The sequence below is a fragment of the Pseudomicrostroma glucosiphilum genome, assembly GCF_003144135.1.
Source record: "Pseudomicrostroma glucosiphilum strain MCA 4718 unplaced genomic scaffold BCV69scaffold_2, whole genome shotgun sequence".
NCBI classification, from domain to species: Eukaryota; Fungi; Basidiomycota; class Exobasidiomycetes; order Microstromatales; family Microstromataceae; genus Microstroma; species Microstroma glucosiphilum.
Genome location: NW_020289914.1, coordinates 1643844 through 1659926, shown reverse-complemented (window position 1 = coordinate 1659926; position 16083 = coordinate 1643844). Strand labels below are relative to the sequence as shown.

The following is a 16083-nucleotide window of genomic DNA, read 5'->3' as shown; positions in this document are numbered from 1 at the left end:
AGGTGGTGCCAATCTCGCCAAAGTCGCCACCACCATCGCGACGAGGCTCAGGTGCGGGGTAGGTGGTGCCAATCTCGCCAAAGTCGCCACCACCAACACGATGAGGCTCAGGTACGGGATAGGTGGTGCCAATCTCGCCAAAGTCGCCACCGCCGTCACGACGAGGCTCATGGGTGGGGTAGTAGGTGCCAATAACACCAAAGTCGTCGCCGCCGTCACGAGCCTCAGGTACGGGATAGGTGGTGCCAATCTCGCCAAAGTCGTCTCCACCGTCACGAGCCTCAGGTACGGGGTAGGTGGTGCCAATGGTTCCGAAGTCGTCACCAAAGCCAGCGTCCGACTCCGAACGGCGAGCAGGGTCGACTGGGAGGGGCCAAGGGGTACCGAAGTGGATGTCAGGTGCGCCTACAATCTTGACATCCTCGTCCTTGTGGCTCTTGGACTTCTTGTCGTCGCCCTTGTGGCCCTTGGACTTCTTATCAGCGTCCTTCTTGCCATCCTTGTCGTGCTTGTGGGATTTCTTCGAAGAGGCGTGGCCCTGCTTGGAGTGCTTCTTCTTCTCTTCCTCTTCGAGTTCCTTGAGCTTCTGAAGCTTCCAAGGGAAGTCGGCAGGTGTAATACCAAAGTCAGGCTCACCGCGGCGCCCCATCATGTTGTCCTCTGACCTGGCCTTGAGTGCTCGTCGAGGAGGATCCTGGATGTGGCCGGGCCTGGGACCGTCATAGTCGTCGATGGTCTTGATATCCTGAGAAACGAGGTTGTGGGAATACTGTGAGAATGTTCAGGGAGTGATTCAGCGTCAGTATCTAGTCGATGTGACTGCAGCCGAGAAGTGGTGTACTTACCTTGTTAGTCGTCATGTCGTAAACAGTCTCATTGATGACCAGCTTGTCGTAGTGTGCTGCCCAGGCCCTCTGCTTGATAGGCTTCTGCTTCTTGTTAGCCCAGCTGACCTTCCTGTGGTGCAGTCGAGGGTGAGTCGAGTTGACCAGCAGTACATCGAAGGAGACCAGCTTCCTCTCCTTGTATGCAGTACTGCAGAACTGCAGGTCGAACCACTTGCCGACATGGATGGTCATGCCAGGCTCGGGCATCATGATACCGTTGTCGATGCCTGGTCGATTGCCCATAGGGTTGCACTTCTTAGCGCGAGGGTGGTAGTCGAAGGGTGTCGATGCATCGGTGCTGTTGCCCTTCATGGGATGCTTGGACAGAGGCCTGTCACTGGGACACTTGGCAGGGGCCTTGTGGTCCTCAAGCAGAGGAGGAATGGCAGCGGCGGAGGCTACAGTGGCCAGCACCGTGAAGACGACGAGGGGCTTGAACATCATGGTCGACGGTGTTCGCGTCTTGGGTGGTGTAGGGTAGGTTGCTACTGTAGAGGCTCAGGCGAGTCTGGAATCGTGATGTTTGGTGATGAGGTGAGGTACAAGGTAGTCAAGTGGACAGAGGGGACCAGTACTTATACCTTTCACCACGGAGGCAATTTTGCTACGGATACTGGGCTGACGTCAGGGCGGGACACTGCCAGGCTGCCAGGCTGAGGGCACTACCACAGTGATCACGGCAGATGGTTTCAGCGGTATTGGTATGCCACAGGAAGGGAACATTGTGCCCCAACACTGCCACTTTCCTCCCTCCCTCTGGCACAATGCTTCCGACGTGAGCTGTCACCATGACTGACGTCAAAAAATTAGCGCTCGCTCTGCCGCACTGACCGGATTCAGAGTTGACGTGCAGCTCTGCACGCGGGCTCTGCCGAGAGAGCCTGCTAGCCTCCAGGGGACTACCGCCGACAGCATCTCGGCATCAGACTTCCCCTATTGCTTACCAATAGTGAGTACGGACTCAAACCTTCATTGCGCGGTCGTTCCACGGCTTTCGTGCGAATGTCTCTCCCTCGCCCTCCTCGGCACCACGCGCCGCCGGTCTCAAAAATTGGCCTGTTTGAGACACACATTTCGTGATCACGCCGTTTCATGACTGACCTTCTTATTCACCTATTCAGACCGACTCGCAGCCAAACCTTCAAGGAGTGTTTCGCTCGGGCTGATGAGACTGCTATATCTGCGCTCTCTTTCCTTCGTCGCCGTCGGCTCCCTCGCCTCGCTCGTCACCATTACAGCAAGTCTTAGCGCTTCCGGTCCGGCTCAAAGCTCGGCCGCCGAAGCGGCCGCGGTGCAGGGGCCACACGGGTCGTACAGTAGCATCATCGTCTTTGGCGACTCACTGTCTGACGACGGCTCTGGCGCTTGGGAATTAACGAAGCATGCATGGCCGAGAGATCCTGCCTATGACGAGGGACGCTTCTGCAATGGTCTCGTTTGGGTGGAACATCTGGCCCGCTGGGTAGGCGGGACGGAGCGGCCGCAGATGGAGCGTGGGAAGGAGCGAGCGGGGACAAGGATCCCGTGGCTCGACGATAGGGCGTTCGGTGGAGCTACGCTGGACAACGCTCGAAATCAAGGAAGGACTGGATACCGAAGCGATGTACCCGTCCCGGCTGTGAAGGATCAGGTGCAGAGGTACCTCCGCGAGCGTCAAGGAGAGCGACTGAATGACAGCACTCTGTTCATCGTCGGAGGAGGCGGGAACGAGTGAGTAGGGTCCTAGCAGCAGGAGATACGCCGCAGAGCACACTCAGACTGACTCTCGCTGCTTCTGAACTCTAGCGGCTACTTCGCCCACCTGGCGCACCATGACCTCCAGCGTACCGCCGACGAGTCCGCCTCTCTCCTTCTCACTCAGCTCCGCATCCTAATTTCCGCCGGTGGAAGACACTTCCTCGTTCCCGCCCGTCCAGATCTCTCCCGCTGTCCCTATGGTCTCGAGGCCCTAAGTGAACACGACCGAGCTGAATTGAGCCGGTATGCCTCTGCGCTCTTTCAGGGACTGAAGAGAGGTGTGAAGGAGATCTTGAGAGAGGAGGAGGGGAGAGTGCATATCGCACTCGTCCAGCAGAGTGGAGTGTACAACGTCCAGGCTGGACGGATATCACTGCCCGAAGCTTTGGTGAAGAATGACAACGAGTGGAACAGCAGCAGCCTGAACTTCAAGAATACCACCTCGGCCTGCCTACGCGGAGTATACCCTGGCGTGGATGACGGAGTCCGCCGGCTATGCGCGGAGCCGGACGAGTACCTCTTCTGTGAGTGACGCTCTCCTGACCAAGTCCTCTTGCGCTTCATCTCGCTGATCAGCCTCGTACCACTGTCATCGGGTCCACTTCGCAGGGGACGCCTACCACCTGACCACTAAAGGCCACTACCTCCTAGCCCTTCACGCCCTGGACGCTCTGCATGCCGCCGAAGATCCCTTGGCCCAGAGCGTTCGGGCGTCAGCATGGTCAGCCCGGGGGGACGCTCAAGATGAGGAGGAAGGAGCACACGCTTCTTTGAAAGATCAGACATCGACAGTGCCAGGTCTCGTCTTCCAAGGCTAAGGGAAAGGTAGAAGCAGGCGCAGACAAGAAGTGTACTCATAGCTGCAATGAAAGATAGATTCGTATAGAAGACAAGAGGAGGGACGCAGCGCACCTGTTCGTCCCTGCGGTGAGCGGTGACCATTCGTGCGGTCAGTCCCCTTTTCCTCCGCTCGCATCGTCACTCGTATCTTGACTTCCCCCCGGCGTCCTGCTAGCTTTGGGAATACTGCTCAACTTCGGCCTCGAACCAGGCGCATCATCCTCCCCACCACCACCAGCACCAACTCCGTCTTCCTTCCCTCCAACTTTACCAGAGGAGACGACCTGCTCGCCTCTGCTCCTCTCATCTCCCCCTCCTCCTCCTACGCGCTCGTCGGACTTTTGCGCCTCGAGTGCCTCGCTGGCAGCTTGGAAGGGCACTCTCTGCTGCGTCTCGGAGCGAGCAGCCCCTGCGAGTTCTTGAGCCGTGACAGACTCGGTGAGGGAGTGAGTCCGACGCCGTCTCATGGCCCCCGATGAGGAGGAAGGGGAAGTAGCTGCATTGCCGCTCGCCTGCGCTGAGGATTCGCCGCCGGTAGCGGTCATGCCTAGCTTATAGAGGTCTTGCTGAGAGGAACGGTTGCGTTTCGAGGCAAAGGATTCGCCTCCACCAGGGCCCAGGGGCAAGGTCGAGGAGCCAGAGCCAGAGCGAGACCGCGAGTGAGCTGCGCTAGACGTGCGCCTTGACCTGGTTCTGGGAACGGTAGGCGAAAGAGGTCCGTCTCTGGAGGAAAGCAACCTTGCTGGATTGAGGAAGGAGAAGATGGCCTCGTAGTCTCCCTCGTCTTCCTCTTCCTCGTCCCCGCTGTCGGAGAACTCATCGCTGTCAAACGTCTCTGCATCGTCTTCGCCGGACTGATCCTGTCTCCGCTCTGCCCCTTCCATGGTGGGATGCTCTCCACTGAACTCGGCAGCCGTGAGCGGTTGTTCGCGTTGAGTACTGCTCAGACGCCTCTTTTTGCCATCTGCACCTGTAGCGCTGCCAGCGCCACCCTTGGCCTTCCAGCCAAACAGCCTCTCGTCTGCCCAAGCGAGCGGATGTGTCAAGGCCTGCGACTCAGTGCCTCTTTGCTTGGCGTCCTTCGCCTTCCAGATCAGAGCCTCTTGTCGTCCGTCCGGAGTCGAAGGTGGAGCTGTAGCGCTCGAAGGAGTAAGGACTCGCCACTTGGCCGTCTCGAAGTCTTCCCAGACTTGTGGTGCAAACTCATCGATCAGGGATTGCATCTCCTCTGTGAGTGACTTGCGAGTCTCCCTCAGCTCGTTGATGACCTTCTGGTTGCCGGGCAGCAAAGAGACGAAGAGGGGAGGAAGCGACTTGATGATATCCACGGCCGTCTCACTGATTTTGAGAGTGGAGTAGGACATCGTGGGTAGAAGAATGGCAGTGTACAGAGGAGTCATTGCAAGCTGCCGGGACGTCATTTCCGGCCAGACACGACGAGAGATGTACGTCGCAGCGATAGCGTAGGTGAGGTAGAGGACGGGAGCAACACCCAGGGAGACGAGGACTTTCCAGGTACCGACAACGTCTCGACCCTTGAGCTTGACTTGACTGGCCGCCAAGGCTTCCCTGGCCTTTATTCTCGAGATGACCTTGGCCAAGATGATTATTGGAGAGTTGAGGATGACTCCCGGTAGTGCTAGTCCTCCCCACATCAGCAGCAGACCTGAGCGGTAGCCGAACAGCCCAAGAGACCTCCATCCTGCTCTGTGAGCCCTCTCGACCTGATGATCCTTCAACCCTGCCCATCCAAGCATCTTGTTGTAGCGCAAGACGTCGGCTTTGAGCTTTTGAATTCTTGCTTCGTCCTTGAATTTGAGGTACCCAATGATGAATCGCCGATTCAACTCGACTACTTGAGGAAGAGTCAGATGCTGCCCAGGCGGTGTATACAGTCTCCTTGCGGCCTGGATGAGCATGAGAGTCTCGTAGTCTGGCGCTCGGACAGTGACTGACTTTAGACCATCAAAGACCATGTCCATCATGTCACCCACAGCCTTCCTCTTTCCATCTCCACCGCCCTCGAACAGCTTGACAAGGTCCGAAGGGACCTCCAAAGGAGCTCCAAATTCCACTACTGCCCTCGAGCGGAACTTGTCTGGGTGGAAATATGAAAGACCTACTGGCACGATTCGGACTCGAAGGCCGGGGTTGGCAGACATAGCTCCCAAAGCCATGATCACCACGCCTGCCTTGAGAGGAAGCAGGTCTGTACGATCATGCGAACCACCTATACCGGAGGAGAAGAGGGCGGAGAATCAATTGACGCCTCTAGCGTGACAACCCTACGCCAGCCGAATCACTCACCTTCGGGGAAGATACCAAGGCAACCTCCTTCAGCCAACTTCTCATAGACACTAGCATACATCTCCGTCTGATCGACATAAGGCAAGCACTGGTACTCGGTTCCAGGTCGGTCATCCGTCCTAGGCGTAGCGGTTCCACTGCTGGGCGCGCTGCCTCCCTCTTTCTTGCCGGGAGGCGGCTTCTTCCCGTTCAGGGCATCCTTTGCCCGCTCGTCCTTCCACTCCTTCTTGACCTTCAATTCCGTATCCGAGATGACCTCTACCACTTCATTTGAGGCGTAGCCAGTCCACTTGGGCAGCATGATCTGACCCTTGGGTACCAGCTGAGATTTGAAGGCGGTATCGTGTCCCTTGATGAGCAGGCCATCGCCAGATGGGTGGACGGAGATGGTCCCCTTGCCTGCTTTGGCTCCGTCCGCTGCGCGAGCTACGGGAATACTCTGCATAATTCTGGCTGCACTTCCGATGAATCGTCTCCTGATCGACTTCTCAGCAATGAGGAAGGCCACTCGTCTGCCTGACCCTCTTCTCACTTCCGATGCTAGTAGGATCGGATCAAGAAACTGATAAAGGCGAAAGAAGAAGCATCGGCAGTGTGAGTGGGTCAGATCTGGCCAAATCATCGTGGCATAGCAATGTCCTTGTACTCACCTGGTTGTGGTGGGGCGCGCCCACGAAAATGACGGGACCATCAGTTGGGATCCTCCATGCTCCTCTGGGCTGTATGCTCCTAAAGAAGATGTTAATGATCAGCCTCCAGAACAGGAGAGCAATGTCAAATGCAAGATTGGTAGCCATGAGGTTATTCTTCGCCAAGACGGTAGCCACTACTCTAGCAGCAATCCTTGGGGTCCAGCGATGTACAGGGAGTGGGAGGGAAGAGAGGAAGAGGGCAAAGTCGTGGATGGTCCTGGCTAGGCGAGGAGAGTCGGACTTGTGCGCCCAGCGGGGGTACGTCGGAACGGCTTGACGAGGAGGAAAGCTTTTAGCGCTGCTACTGGTGGCTAATTGGCCAGAAGTCTGCCCCGAAGATGGTGGCAGACGAGTAAGATCGATGGGAGGTGGTCTGTTGGGGAGGCTGTTCGTGTCTTGACGCGACGACGAAGCGGATGCGCCTGGTGTATGAGTAGCTTCGGGTCTCGTGTCGGCTGAATTCGTTGGCATCGTCTTTTGATCTGGGCCGCGGTATAAAGGCCGTGGATGGTAGTGCCCTAGCACCTGCTGAGCCTACCTGGATACGTGAGCGGATAATGGGAAGAAGATGATGGTACAAGGAGCGTGAAAGGTGTGGGATCCAGAGGTCAGGAAGCAGACCTTGATTGGTGGGTACGCTCTGATTCTGGCTTCGGTTGGCGTCAATCGGCGGCAGTGCCTCTGCCCCCGTCGATGCTTCTCTCCCTTCCCGCTCCGCTCCGTTGTCCGCCGCCGCCCCCGCTTCCCAACACCTGGGGAAGCGCCACGTGGGAAGAATCGCCTGGCCCGCGCGCAGACCGACGCACCGTGCATATCGGTCTTTCCCAGGGTCCATTGGCTGGGCCGATACGTCATGATTGATGAGGTCAGAAAGTGTCAATCTAAGGTCGGTACGATGTTCAAGACGAGGGGAATAGAATGTTATTCTCCTTCTAGTCTTCTCTTCTAATTTCATCTACACTTGTGTAATTTCCACGGCTCCATCTTGATGCGCCTCCTATCCCCTTCTTCGACCAAACGATCATCGCTTCTCCTCCTCTCCTCCACCCTCTTACTCACACGACCCTTTACGGCATCCGCATCTGCTCTATCACACATGACTTCTCCACCCTCTACACTGCCTGAGCAGTCGCCCTTTTCAGCTTTCTCCAAGACGCTCCAGGAGCAATTGGGAAAGCAGGGCTTCAATCTCAATGAGCAGACGCAGCCCGAGATGACGCCACAGACGGAGCAGAGGATTGCCGATGCTCAGGCTCTCTTCCAGTCAAAGGTCACTCTGGACATTATCAAGAGAAGCTGGTCTCCCACTGGTGTATTCGAGGTGAGCATGAGTCACAGCACACAGCTTCGACGCGATCCCGCACTACCCGTACTGACAGATTCCTCGCCCCCTCCACATACTGCGTGCGTCACAGGACCCAATCGCCTACACAAAGGGATTCCGTCAGTACGCCGCCCAATGGTGGGGCATGAAGGTCTTCAACAAATCCGAGACGCTTGCCTGGCGTCTCGTCTCCTCTTCTCCCACCGAAATCCTCTATGCGCAGAAGCACATCTATGCAAAATTCGGCATGGAAAAGGTCATGCACTCGACCGTCTGGATGAAGCTCGATGACACGGGACGTATTGCGCATTTCCAGGATAGGTGGGACGGAAAGGATATGCCAGGCTGGTGGGCTTGGGGATTCAGGAGACTCAATGCTCTGACGCTGCCGCTGTTCATGAGTGTGCCCAGCAAGGTGCACCCTGACATGGCAGAGGGCAACGGACCCAAGGGAAGGAGTGAGCTATAATTCACCACAGCCTGGACGATGTGAGCATGGTCTGTAACGGACGTGGTGGGAGAGTTAGGTACTGGAGAAAGGGGATAGAGGAAGGGACTTCGAAGGGCAGAAATCTCAACAAATCTCAACAAATCACTATGTACAAGCAAGCGAAAGCAAAGGCATTGAAGACCACTGGGAATGTCAATATTTCTACATTTTCGAAATAACGTGAAGTCTGTCTGCTCCTCTGACGTACTGTAGAGGCCGACATTCCTTCACATCGCTCATCTTGAGCCCCTACACAGTGTGAGAACGTTCACAGCTGAAGCGATGCCTGTTACCACATAGCGACCCCTCTCAGCCCATGTCTATATGATTTCATCTGTACGACAGACCCACTTGAAGCGTTCACATGCTTTTCCACAATTGACAACAGAGCTTGCGCGCGTGCGCGCTCATCCCTTGTAGGTCTTGAAGGCAACGAGACCAGCCAGGGCGATTGCGTATCCAAAGTACTGAAGACCAGTGACGGTGGAGCCTAGGAGGAACATGCTTCCAAGGATGAGCAGAATGTCCTTGAGCACACCGGCCAAGGTCAATGTCAGACTGCTGGCAGCGCCGATGAGGAAGACGGCGGCGATGTTGAGTGCGAACGCTACACCTCCGTTGGTCAGCAGGACGAAAGGTCCGAGCTTGCCCAGGTCGAAGAAGGGAGCGAAGCCCTCGGAGAAGGGGATCAAGCAGGCATTAATGGCGGCGCAGACGGGAGCAAAGTAGTAGAGGGAGACCAGAGGATCCATCTTCAGCCCTTGCAGCAGGACTTGCACCATGACCAGACGGGAGGATTCGAATCCGATGGCGAGAACCTGGCAGATGAAACCCTGCATGGCGAACTCGATTTCTCCGTAGGCGGCCAGAGCCACACCGAAGGAGATGGCTCCGACGATACCGAAGAGGGGTGCGCTGACCTGCTTCAGGCCAAAGGCAAAGGAAATGATGAGGACTGCCACGGGCATGAAGGCCTTGAGCATCTGAATGAAAGACACGCTCAATGTCAGGTAGGCCATGTTGCTCATGACTAGACTTCCACTGAAGAGAGCTCCGATTGGCAGGATGTTCTTGTACCACCTCTCCGAGGTCATCTCTACGTCGCGCAGGCCGTCCATAAGGTGAGTATACCTAGCTAGCAGGCGGGTCCCGACAGTGTTGAGTGCCATGTGGAATGTAGTGAGGAAGACTGGGTAGGGGAAGCCGAGCCCGGTCTTGGTGTCAAGGACATATCTGATTGTGGGAGGGTAGAAAGTAGCGTGAGTAACGTGTCTCACTGACTTTCAGGGTGTGAGCAGCTGCCAGTCCGGCTTCGTCCATCCTGCGCTCCAAACAATAGCACACTGCTGAACCTCGATCTTCTGCCTTCGGCGATTCTGCAGACGCGTCCGCTTCCTTCGTATCTGGCAGCTGCCAATGCTGCCGGAGACTCGCCCTGCTTCCGCACCAGATCTCGCTACTCACTTGTTGTAGACAATGACACTTGAGCTCAATGCAATCCAAAGCGCAATGATGACGGCAGGGTGGACCTTCTTCTTCTCTCCCTTTCCCCCACCTCCAGGCAAGATACCGGAAGAGTGAGCCGAAGGACCCGAGGTGGATTGTCCCATTCCGCTGAGACCGGGGGTTCCGACGGACGGGCGAGCATGTCCGTTGATAGGATCGTGCTGGTACTTTTCATCTCCACCCAGTCCGTTCTTGCCATCAACGGAGAGGGATTGCATGGGGAGGGATGTGTGTTGTGCCATGGTTGCAGATGCTACGAAAGGTGGATGCAGCTTGCGGCGAGCTGGTTGGTCGGCTGTCTAGCTAGCTGGCTACTTTGGCAGCACTACGGAAGGGAGAAAGCAGGAACAAGAAGGAGGAGTGGGGAAGGAACGCGGGAAGAAAGGGAAGCCTAGAAGTGGATTGCGGGACGATCGAGAGTGGCTGCAGGGGGACGATGGTGTTGATGGGCAATGAAAGAGTGTAAGAGATGATTAAGATGACTGTCGGCTGCGATTCTGTGCGAGGGTCCGCGTGCGTGCGTGCGTGCGGTGCGTGTGTGTGTGGCAGAGTGGGCGGGCTGAGGCGCGAGATGAGCCTTGGCCCATGGCACGTCAAAAAACCCTGCCGACTCGGCCTCGGCAGCGCAGCCGAGCGGAGCCGGCCAAGTCCTCTGCCCCGCCTGCCTCGTCGACCCGCGCGCGCAACGATGACGAGGTAGCAATGCAATGCAACTCTGCCTCGCCACAAGGGCAGAGAGCGGAGTAGAGCGAAATCGTGGTAGAGGGGTAGTCTATGTTTGGCAAGACTTGGTTGGATGCAGCAAGGTTCCACGTCCTTGGAAGGCTCCTTTGCAAGCTCAGAATATGACAGCAACTGCAGCAAAGGCAAGACTTGCAGACAGCTGCCGAAAAAGTACAAGCAGTGTAGAAGAAGCAGCGCCCGCCGAGTGGTGTATCACACCGACCGGCCTCTTGATCGGACCTCCAGAGGCGAAGATGTGCACTCGTTGAGACTCTCAGATCTTCGCAAAGGACAGACACACAGGCCGGTACGAGATTTGATAGGGGGACCATACCGCAATTGATGGCATACTCTACAGAACTAGAGGAGAGAACGAGTAAACATATTGCTGACATGGGCAGGTAGAAGAGGCATATTCGCTCGCAATCACTGGATGAGAGATATGATGGGAAAAGGAAAGGGAATCCTGACGAGACAGGAATCTGAAGATGACCGCATCTCCAGGACTACTAGGCAGACGAAACAAGGAGAGGCAATCTACTGACTATACTGGGCACCGCGCAGCCCCTTTCCATATCACTCCACCTCTCTATCTCGAATTTCTCTCTTTGTCTGCATGCCTCACTAACGCCGGTTGTTTCTTGACTGAGGTCCGAAGTCCACCGCCTTTCTCACAGGAGCTTCCCGTGGGTGCTTGACGCGGAATTCGGACAGAATGCAGATGTGATCCGAAGGGAAGTGAGCATTGGGGAAACCAACCACTTTGCTCACGTAGCCCTTGTCCACTTCTCCAAGCAGACCCGTGACGGCGAGGGCATTCTGGTTGTACCACACGTAGTCAATTACACCGACGAAGGTAGGAGTGTAGTTGGTGAAGGGCAGCTCGCCGACATTCGAGTAGGCAGACTTGAGGGACAGAGGATGATCCATGCCTTCGGCAGTGTATCTACCATAGACTTTATCTTGGAAGTCATCGTGATTGCCAGCTATAGCGCCCGAGCTCAGATAGTCGTAGACTCCGCTGTCTGGAACGGAATTGAAGTCTCCACAGACAATAGTGGGAATCTGAGTGCCATTCTGATACTTGGGCGCAGCAGGGTAACCCTCTGCGACATTGAGCTTGGCCGGGAATTTGGCAAACCTCTCTGCAATTCGTCCCATCTCGTCCATCAGCATTGCGACTTGCACGAGCTTGACATCTCTGAACTCATGGTCCCATGTTGTGTGCACATTGCCGACAATGAGCCGACTTCCGGAATCCTTGTTCTCGAAGAGGGCAATGACGGCGATGTTGTCTTTGGTCATGACTCGGTTGAACATGTCCTCGGTCTTCTTGAAGTCCGGACGTTGAAGAGCAATTTGGTTGAACTCGATGAGCTGCTTCTCAATCAGAGCAAACTTCGTACTCTTGTAGAAGATGGCGCAACCATCCACCTTGCGCTTCTCTTCGTCTCGCATTGTCCTCACCCGAGACTTCTGCCAGAAGATTCCTTCGTAGTCTTGCTGAGCCAGATGGTGAAGGAAGTAGTCCTCGTACTGCTCAGCATCCACCTCTTGCAGGCAGCAGATGTCGGCACCGTAGCTCATCACCTCTTGCAGAATGAACTCCTTGCGGTAGTCCCACGCAAGCGCCCAGCTCGGTGTGTAGCCATAGAGTTGCTGAGTAGCGTATTTCTCGCAGAGGATATTGTAGCAAAGCACATTGAAGGACTCAGCGGGAGCTTCGGGTCCTTCAGAGTCGTGCCTGGGAGGACCCAAATCCGGCTCGATGCTGATCCATTCGCGCTCAGGAGGCGGAAGCGGCACCGGGCAAGAATCTCTGAGGTACGCGATAACGGCTTGTGTGCCCTCACGTTGCGCTAACGACCTGATGTTCTCGGCCATCGGGTTGCCCTCGATGCCGAGCAGCTCCAGATTGTGCAGAGTTCCGAGCTCTGGAGGCAGGTTGACCAGCTGATTGTCGAACAGGAACAGCTCCTTGAGACCCACGAGCATCCCCAATTCCGCCGGTAGGGTAACGAGCTTGTTTCCGCTGGCATCGAGAATCGAGAGCTTCTTCAATTGAAGAATGTCGGGGCTCAAGCTGGTCAAGCCATTGTGGTTGATGAAGAGGGAGGTCAAGAAGTCATAACGGTAGACTTCTTTTGCCAAGTTGCGAAGACCCAGACCGCCCATGTCGATCGTGGTCCAGCTCTGCTTGTCGTCCTCTCCCTTGCCATTTTTACCGCCAGAGGCCAGCTCGCCGTTGACACCACTGGTCTCTTCGGACTGCGCTTCCTTTTTGCTGCCCAGGTGGAGGCCGTTAGCTGCCGTCTGCGGAATGTGCATAGTGCCCTTGGAGGGATCTTGTATTGCTACAGCAGCGCTAGTGGCGCTCCGAGCCGCGAGCGCTGCAGCCCGAGCGTGGTGGTGAGGAGAAGAAGATTGACGCGAGATCTGTGAAGCGAAAGTAGCGGAATTTGTGGTCAGTACGAGCAGCATACGTCCAAGTCAAGACATGCTCTATCTCACCTCTGCCTTGATCAGCTGCTGTTGCCAATGCGGCGAGCCATTTGCAGCAGCAATAGACGCGGAGGACGTGGAAGCCGGAACATGACTTATGCCTGCGTGCAGGGTACTGGGAGAAGACATGTGAGAGAGGTTGCTAGATGCCTGTACGTGGTGGTGTGGATGGTGATGATGATGACCAGATAGCGTTCCGTACGCTGGGGACGGCGGTCCTCCATTGGCGTTCATCGAGGAAGCTGCAGAGGAGTGGATTAAAGAATTGGGCAAAGATGATAGGGAGGAGTTTTGCTGATGGTGCGCGGCCACAGGATGTTGGTGCGACCGCGGACCACCCCATCCTACTGCTTGCTGAGGGAAACGACCCAATTGAGGGAAACCCCCTCCTGCGCCATTGGGAGGCCCAAAGGGCGAGGCACCATTACCTGCCGAGCCAGAGCCCATCAGGCCGCTACCTCCACCACCACCTGCTCCCCCGGTCCCGGTCCCGCCATGACCTCCCGGTTGATGATGACCATGAGAGTTCAGATAGAGGAAGCCAGGGCCTGGCGAGGGCGAGGGGGAAGGAGAAGGTGAGGGGAACATGCGTTGGCTAGTAGCGGCGCCGGAGCAGGCCTGTAGGATTGCAACGAGCGAGTTCTGTCTGGTGAAGCTTGCTGCTTGTGAGCGCGGTAGATCTGTGTGGTTCTTGTACTGGCTTTGACCGGTCTATCCGAAACCAAGAAGCGTGTTTCCAAGAGAGACGCAAGTAGAAGAGAAGATGATGATGATGGCAACAACGGTTCGGGAGATGTAGCAACAGCCAGCATGTTCGGAGGGAGAAGAGCAGAAGCGACCTGACGCCTAGAGACCGGTGAAGTGTCGCCGATCTTGAGCTATGATGAGTCGGATCGCAACTACACGGAAGTGGTGGATGAGACTTGACAGCGATGGGACTCCAGGACCGATGCGGCTGCCCAAGTGGTCTTTACTGACTGGATGGCCTGACAAGGGGGACGCGCGGAGTCTGTGTAGGTCTTGTGTATTTGTCGAAGACGTGCTAAGCGATGTTCCAGGCACGGGTGGTGCGGAGGAGACGCTTTATAGCTTAGGACAGATTGGCGCGGGGGTTTTGGAAGGTAGGAGGGGCGACGTGCCAGCTGTTCTGTCCGAGCAGGCGCGTAGTGGTGTCCTCGTCGATAGTGCCAATGGGATCAGTGGGTACTGACAGATGGCCTGAGAGGAGCTTGCGATGTAGCGAAGGAAGTCGAGGGGTTTGCGCAAGGCCAGTAAGTTGTCAGCGGTAGACCATGCAAGCGGAGGAGCTGGCTGCCGGGCGTGAGAGACCAGGAAGAGTAGCGATGACGGGAGGATTGCGCGCTCCAGATTCCACTCCCGCTCCACCACCAAGCCACCCTCAATGCAGCGCCAAGGCCACTCCACCAATCAGACACACCTTGCTCTCTCCCTACCACTTCCGCCGTGCAATGATGAGCATCACTGCCTAGACATTCTCTGCTTGGCCGGTGATGGTAACACACGATGAGGCAAGCCAGGCCACAGAAGCAATCTATGCGCAGTTTCTGACCCGTCCGACCGCCAAACGCAAACTGCTCGCAAAGGCTGTAAGTAGACGTGCTGCTCTGTTTCACTGAGTGACTACGCCTGCTCACTCGCAAGCACCTTTGCGTCTCAGTATCGTCCTCCTCATAACACTTATCAGGAATTCTGTGAACACCTGACAGAAGATGATTGTGCTAGAGCTCGTTCAGCGGAAGCAGGGTCAAGCAACACAGCTTCGCCGGTGAAATGCTGCAGACGAATCCACTTCGAAGTGGTCAGATATCCGCAGACGGAGGATGACTTTGGACACTGCAGGTCGGTAACTTTGCCCTTCTCCGCCTCGCTCGAGATTGACTGCTGACATTACGTCGACTGTGTCCTCTCTTCTCTCAAAGCTACTTGTCGACGTGCCACCGCACAGCTACTTGCAAGGTGAATAATGTTGTGCATGCATGCTCATTTGCATCAAATCCCGCTATTCCGCCGACTCATGCCTTGCCTCTTCAATTCAACAGTACTTACACTTTCGACCGGTCGCGCCCATCGAAGCTCCGGACTATCAATGGAAGTGCTCCTGGCCCGACTGGCGTGCACCAGCCCAGGGAGATGACCTAGCTATCTCTGAGATGGCGGTAAAGCATCCTCCTCGAGCTCTGCTCTCGCGAGACCTCCCATCCTGGGTCATAGGCGGAAACAAAGCTCGTCCCAGTGCAGAAGGAGGCTCGACCTTCCCTCCGCAATGGATCAATGCGGACCTCTCCACTTTCGACCTGACCGTCCTCGGCAAATTCGATGTCATTGTCCAGGATACGGCGTTTGACATTCACATGTCTCTGCCTTATGGTACCATGACGGACTCGGCCATCAGGTCAATGCCTTTGCAACACCTTCAAGACACTGGGCTGATCTTCTTTTGGGTCACTGGCAGGGCAATGGAGCTTGGCAGGGAATTGTTATCGCACTGGGGCTATACGAGGGTAGATGAGCTCGTCTGGGTGAAGGTAGGGCAGACGCAGAGGCTGATCAGGACGGGCAGGACCGGACACTGGATGAATCACACCAAAGAGCACTGCCTCATCGGAGCAAAGAATGCCTCGGGCGTAGGAGGCCCGATTCCCGAGTGGGCTCATAGAGGTCTAGACAGCGACGTTCTGGTGTCCGAGGTGAGGGACACAAGTCGCAAACCGGATGAGCTCTACGCAATGATCGAGAGACTTGCTCCCGGGGGTAGGAAGCTCGAACTCTTTGGGCGGAAGCACAATGCCAGGAGTGGCTGGCTTACCATCGGCAATCAGCTCAAGAGTCATCAGATTGTGAGTGCGCGTGTACTTGGAGTGTAGGTCGGGTTGCTGTGCCATCTTGCTGATACCTACCTACCTCTAACGTTGGCGCGCTCATAGTACGACCCAGATCTTCAGAGGCGGATTGACGGGGCAATCACGGGGGTACAAGGCCCATGTGTCAGGGAGACATAGAACATTCGACTGGAGGGATTGCTAAATACAGATACGTCTATGATACCCATGCCAT

At 56.1% G+C, this 16083-nt stretch overlaps 7 protein-coding genes across 7 annotated transcripts in view; 3 read left to right on the top strand and 4 right to left on the bottom strand.

Moving 5' to 3' along the window:
* The window catches only part of BCV69DRAFT_297235 (hypothetical protein), a gene marked incomplete at both ends in the record, with an annotated part of 1647 nt that extends 316 nt beyond the window's left edge, over positions 1–1331 (bottom strand). The window contains 2 exons of the mRNA XM_025494094.1: positions 98–769; positions 846–1331. Coding sequence (XP_025350453.1) covers positions 98–769; positions 846–1331 — 1158 coding nt within the window. The remainder of the gene's footprint in view (positions 1–97; positions 770–845) is intronic.
* A 499-nt stretch (positions 1332–1830) lies between these two features.
* On the top strand, positions 1831–2927 carry BCV69DRAFT_115098 (hypothetical protein). The gene has a single exon (XM_025489114.1). It carries the CDS (start codon positions 2053–2055, stop codon positions 2599–2601), a length of 549 nt encoding a protein of 182 aa, XP_025350452.1. The 5' UTR covers positions 1831–2052; the 3' UTR covers positions 2602–2927.
* Positions 2928–3424: 497 nt separating this feature from the next.
* BCV69DRAFT_292542 (hypothetical protein) lies at positions 3425–7098 on the bottom strand. Its single transcript, XM_025493803.1, has 3 exons — positions 6422–7098; positions 5772–6333; positions 3425–5694 (listed from the first exon to the last, which is right to left on the bottom strand). The coding sequence occupies exons 1-3, from the start codon at positions 6932–6934 to the stop codon at positions 3575–3577; spliced, it is 3195 nt and encodes a 1064-aa protein (XP_025350451.1). The 5' UTR covers positions 6935–7098; the 3' UTR covers positions 3425–3574.
* Positions 7099–7432: 334 nt separating this feature from the next.
* On the top strand, positions 7433–8506 carry BCV69DRAFT_280898 (hypothetical protein). The gene is made up of 2 exons (XM_025491781.1): positions 7433–7784; positions 7879–8506. Exons 1-2 carry the CDS (start codon positions 7560–7562, stop codon positions 8254–8256), a joined length of 603 nt encoding a protein of 200 aa, XP_025350450.1. The 5' UTR covers positions 7433–7559; the 3' UTR covers positions 8257–8506.
* A 178-nt stretch (positions 8507–8684) lies between these two features.
* BCV69DRAFT_310759 (TPT-domain-containing protein) lies at positions 8685–10297 on the bottom strand (the record flags this gene model as incomplete). Its single annotated transcript, XM_025494813.1, has 2 exons — positions 9742–10297; positions 8685–9510 (listed from the first exon to the last, which is right to left on the bottom strand). The coding sequence occupies exons 1-2, from the start codon at positions 10023–10025 to the stop codon at positions 8685–8687; spliced, it is 1110 nt and encodes a 369-aa protein (XP_025350449.1). The 5' UTR covers positions 10026–10297.
* Positions 10298–11015: 718 nt separating this feature from the next.
* On the bottom strand, positions 11016–13742 carry BCV69DRAFT_114262 (hypothetical protein). Its single transcript, XM_025489113.1, has 2 exons — positions 13018–13742; positions 11016–12942 (listed from the first exon to the last, which is right to left on the bottom strand). Exons 1-2 carry the CDS (start codon positions 13594–13596, stop codon positions 11131–11133), a joined length of 2391 nt encoding a protein of 796 aa, XP_025350448.1. The 5' UTR covers positions 13597–13742; the 3' UTR covers positions 11016–11130.
* A 695-nt stretch (positions 13743–14437) lies between these two features.
* Positions 14438–16061, top strand: BCV69DRAFT_280895 (MT-A70-domain-containing protein). Its single transcript, XM_025491780.1, has 5 exons — positions 14438–14615; positions 14687–14868; positions 14949–14985; positions 15069–15866; positions 15954–16061. Exons 1-5 carry the CDS (start codon positions 14520–14522, stop codon positions 16026–16028), a joined length of 1188 nt encoding a protein of 395 aa, XP_025350447.1. The 5' UTR covers positions 14438–14519; the 3' UTR covers positions 16029–16061.
* Positions 16062–16083: the final 22 nt, after the last annotated feature.

What these genes read in the sequence shown, in the direction of transcription:
- BCV69DRAFT_280898 (XM_025491781.1), top strand. Translation starts at nt 7,560, where the DNA reads ATGACTTCTCCACCCTCTACACTGCCTGAGCAGTCGCCCTTTTCAGCT. An exon ending in CTCCCACTGGTGTATTCGAG is followed by an intron (nt 7,785 to 7,878) that starts GTGAGCATGAGT and finishes CGTGCGTCACAG; the next exon opens with GACCCAATCGCCTACACAAA.
- BCV69DRAFT_114262 (XM_025489113.1), bottom strand. Translation starts at nt 13,596, where the DNA reads ATGTTCCCCTCACCTTCTCCTTCCCCCTCGCCCTCGCCAGGCCCTGGC. An exon ending in AGCAGCTGATCAAGGCAGAG is followed by an intron (nt 12,943 to 13,017) that starts GTGAGATAGAGC and finishes TTCGCTTCACAG; the next exon opens with ATCTCGCGTCAATCTTCTTC.
- BCV69DRAFT_292542 (XM_025493803.1), bottom strand. Translation starts at nt 6,934, where the DNA reads ATGCCAACGAATTCAGCCGACACGAGACCCGAAGCTACTCATACACCA. An exon ending in GCGCGCCCCACCACAACCAG is followed by an intron (nt 6,334 to 6,421) that starts GTGAGTACAAGG and finishes CGCCTTTATCAG; the next exon opens with TTTCTTGATCCGATCCTACT. An exon ending in CCTTGGTATCTTCCCCGAAG is followed by an intron (nt 5,695 to 5,771) that starts GTGAGTGATTCG and finishes CCTCCGGTATAG; the next exon opens with GTGGTTCGCATGATCGTACA.
- BCV69DRAFT_280895 (XM_025491780.1), top strand. Translation starts at nt 14,520, where the DNA reads ATGGTAACACACGATGAGGCAAGCCAGGCCACAGAAGCAATCTATGCG. An exon ending in GATGACTTTGGACACTGCAG is followed by an intron (nt 14,869 to 14,948) that starts GTCGGTAACTTT and finishes CTTCTCTCAAAG; the next exon opens with CTACTTGTCGACGTGCCACC. An exon ending in ACCGCACAGCTACTTGCAAG is followed by an intron (nt 14,986 to 15,068) that starts GTGAATAATGTT and finishes TCAATTCAACAG; the next exon opens with TACTTACACTTTCGACCGGT.
- BCV69DRAFT_115098 (XM_025489114.1), top strand. Translation starts at nt 2,053, where the DNA reads ATGAGACTGCTATATCTGCGCTCTCTTTCCTTCGTCGCCGTCGGCTCC.